This window comes from Psammomys obesus, unplaced genomic scaffold (assembly GCF_907164565.1).
Source record: "Psammomys obesus unplaced genomic scaffold, mPsaObe1.curated_primary_1811, whole genome shotgun sequence".
In the NCBI taxonomy this organism is placed as follows: Eukaryota; Metazoa; Chordata; class Mammalia; order Rodentia; family Muridae; genus Psammomys; species Psammomys obesus.
The window spans coordinates 5,029,928-5,033,527 of NW_026585687.1; the positions used below are offsets into that span (position 1 = coordinate 5,029,928).

Below are 3,600 nucleotides of genomic sequence, written 5' to 3' on the forward strand. Positions count from 1 at the left end.
GCTATAATGAAGGTTTTATTTTTAGCTTTTTGAGAAAGCTTCACACTTATTTTCACAGTGGCTGACCAGATTATATTCTCATCAACAGTGAATTAGCATCCCCATTTCCCCAGCATGTCTTGCCATTTTTGTATATTTTTAATTTTTAATTTTAAATTTTAATTTTTCCTTATTCTTATAATTATTACTTATTACAATTTATTAATTTTGTATCCCAAGTGTAGCCCCTTCACTCATCTCCTCCCAGTCACACTCCCTCTTCCCTCCCTATGTTCGTCTCCTAGTAATAGGAGAGGTTCTCCTCCCCTACTATCTGACCTTAGCCTATCAAATCTCGGTTTCCAGAAGCGTAGCCACGGCCGTGCGCGCAGCTCCGGGCCTGTTGGGTGTCTGCTCTCTGCCTCGCACCCCTTCTGTCCAGCCGCCATGATCAGTGCCAGCAGGGCCGCGGCAGCTCGTCTCGTGGGCACCGCAGCCTCCCGGAGCCCGGCGGCCGCCCATCACCAGGATGGCTGGAATGGCCTTAGTCATGAAGCTTTTAGATTTGTTTCAAGAAGGGATTATGCATCAGAAGCTATCAAGGGTGCAGTTGTTGGTATTGATTTGGGTACCACTAACTCCTGTGTGGCAGTTATGGAGGGCAAACAGGCAAAGGTTCTGGAGAATGCTGAAGGTGCCAGAACTACCCCTTCGGTAGTTGCCTTTACAGCAGATGGAGAACGACTTGTTGGTATGCCAGCAAAGCGACAGGCTGTCACCAACCCAAACAATACATTCTATGCTACTAAGCGTCTTATTGGACGTCGGTATGATGACCCCGAAGTGCAGAAAGACACTAAGAATGTTCCCTTTAAAATTGTCCGTGCTTCCAATGGTGACGCGTGGGTTGAGGCTCATGGAAAACTCTCTTCTCCAAGTCAGATTGGAGCATTTGTATTGATGAAGATGAAAGAGACTGCAGAAAATTACTTGGGTCACACAGCAAAAAATGCTGTGATCACAGTCTCTGCTTATTTCAATGACTCACAGCGACAGGCCACTAAGGATGCTGGCCAGATAGCTGGGCTAAATGTACTTCGAGTGATTAATGAACCTACAGCTGCTGCTCTGGCCTATGGTCTCGACAAATCTGAAGATAAGGTCATTGCTGTGTATGATTTAGGTGGTGGAATCTTTGATATTTCTATCCTGGAAATTCAGAAAGGAGTGTTTGAGGTGAAATCCACCAATGGGGATACTTTCTTAGGAGGTGAAGACTTTGACCAAGCTTTGTTACGGCACATTGTCAAGGAGTTCAAGAGGGAGACAGGGGTTGATTTGACCAAAGACAACATGGCACTTCAGAGGGTTCGGGAAGCTGCTGAGAAGGCCAAGTGTGAGCTCTCCTCATCTGTGCAGACTGACATCAACTTGCCTTATCTTACAATGGATGCTTCTGGACCCAAGCATTTAAATATGAAGCTTACTCGAGCTCAGTTTGAAGGCATTGTCACAGATCTAATCAAGAGAACTATTGCGCCATGCCAGAAAGCTATGCAGGATTCAGAAGTCGGCAAGAGTGACATAGGAGAAGTGATTCTGGTTGGTGGCATGACGAGGATGCCCAAGGTTCAGCAGACTGTTCAAGATCTTTTTGGCAGAGCCCCAAGTAAAGCAGTTAATCCTGATGAGGCTGTAGCCATTGGAGCTGCCATTCAGGGAGGTGTGTTGGCCGGTGATGTCACAGATGTGCTGCTTCTGGATGTCACTCCTCTCTCTCTGGGTATCGAGACTCTGGGAGGTGTCTTCACCAAACTTATTAATAGGAACACCACTATTCCAACCAAAAAGAGCCAGGTAAGAGCCGTCCTTTCCCTGTCTCTTAACAGGAGCTTTAAGTTCTATGAGTGATGTGTTTCTAGCCATTTTAAGAATCTTTTCTTTAAAACATTGTTTATAAATTCATACTAGCTGACTGTGGGTGGTGACACTGTATTTTGTTTTTCCTGTTTTGTTTTGTTTTGTTTTGTTTTCCCTAGTTCCTGGAAAAGTTCTTAGACAACAGCTAGCAGTGGTGATTATGGGAAAGATAATGTAATGCGACTTCCTAAAAAGGCTGTTGTCATTTGCTACCAAAGTCCTTGTAGTCTGTTATCAAAAGCAAATAAAGACAGGCCTGGCAGGGACAAGGGTCTCATTTTGATTGCAAGGTGGGCTGCATTGATCACTGTCAAGCAGAAATGTATGGGCATGGCATGGTCTTAGTTGAAGAATTACTTCTTGTGGCTGATGGGTCATCTCGGCACTTGAGAAGTTGAAGCATGAAAAGTGAGAGTTTGAGAACTGCCTGGACTATGTAGTGTGACCAAAATTATTTTATTTCCATTTATTTCTTTTCATTCAGTCTTCAGGTTTTCTAGAAAACTCTAGCTTTGGTATTTGTGCAGTGATGTATCTGTCAACACATCATTCTGAAGGAAAGTATGTGATGACTTCTCATTACAAAAAATAAAAAAATAAAAAAAATCTCATCAGGACTGTCTGGATCCTCTTTCTCTGTGGCCTACTTAGGCCACCTTGCCAGGAGAGGTTATCAAAGAAACAGCCACAGAGTCCATGTCAGAGACAGCCCCTGCTCCCCTTACTAGGGAACCCACATGGAAACTGAACTGCCCATGGGCTACATCTGAACAGGGTATCTAGGTCCTCTTCGTGCATGGTCCTTTGGTAGTTCATCAGTCTATGCAGAACCCCCTTAGCACAGATTTTTTGGCTCCGTTGGTCATCTTGTGGAGTTTTGTCCCCTCCAGGCTTTTATATCTTTCCCTTTTTCAGCATGATTCTGTGCACTCTGCTCAAAGTTTGGTTATGAGTCTCAGAATTCGCTTCAATACCCTGCTGGGTAGAGTCTTTCAGAGGCCCACTGGGGGTAGTTCCTGTCCTGGTCCCTTTCTTTTCCTACTTATGATGTCCATCCTGTTTGCCCTTATGAGAGGATTAAGCATCTTTCCTAGGACCCTCTTGTTGTTTAGCTTCTTTAGTAAATAGATTTTAGTACATTTATCCTATACTATATGGCCAATATCCACTTATAAGTGAGTATATACCACATGTGTCTTTTTGCTTCTGGGTTACCTCACTCTGGATGATCTTTTCTAGTTCCACCCATTTGTCTGCAAATTTAATGATTTCCTTGTTTTTAATTGCTGAGTAGTGTTCGATTGTATAAATATACCACATTTCTGTATGCATTCCTCATTTGATGTACATCTAGGTTGTTTCTAGATGCTGGCTATTACTAGTAAAACTGCAATGAATATAGTTATGCAAATGTCCTTGTTGAATGATTGGGCATCTTTTGGGTATATGGGTAAGGGTGGTATAGCTGGATTTTTTTTCACACTTAGAAGACTTTACTGGTTTGTTTCTACATGCTGCTTATGGTGGTAATCTAATATTTTCACATTAACAATAACTCCTGACAGTGAAAAACACAAAAATCTATTCTAAACTCTTATTAAGAGTCAGACCTTTCTCAGGAAGACAGAAAGACATTTCTACACCATTCATAAGGGAAAGATCCAATCTTTTCTTGGCTCCTCCCAGGTAAAAAGATCATTT

At 42.8% G+C, this 3,600-nt stretch overlaps 1 protein-coding gene across 1 annotated transcript; it reads left to right on the top strand.

Moving 5' to 3' along the window:
* The first annotated feature begins 343 nt into the window (after positions 1-343).
* Positions 344-1,894, top strand: LOC129665356 (stress-70 protein, mitochondrial-like). The gene has a single exon (XM_055591979.1). It carries the CDS (start codon positions 427-429, stop codon positions 1,888-1,890), a length of 1,464 nt encoding a protein of 487 aa, XP_055447954.1. The 5' UTR covers positions 344-426; the 3' UTR covers positions 1,891-1,894.
* Positions 1,895-3,600: the final 1,706 nt, after the last annotated feature.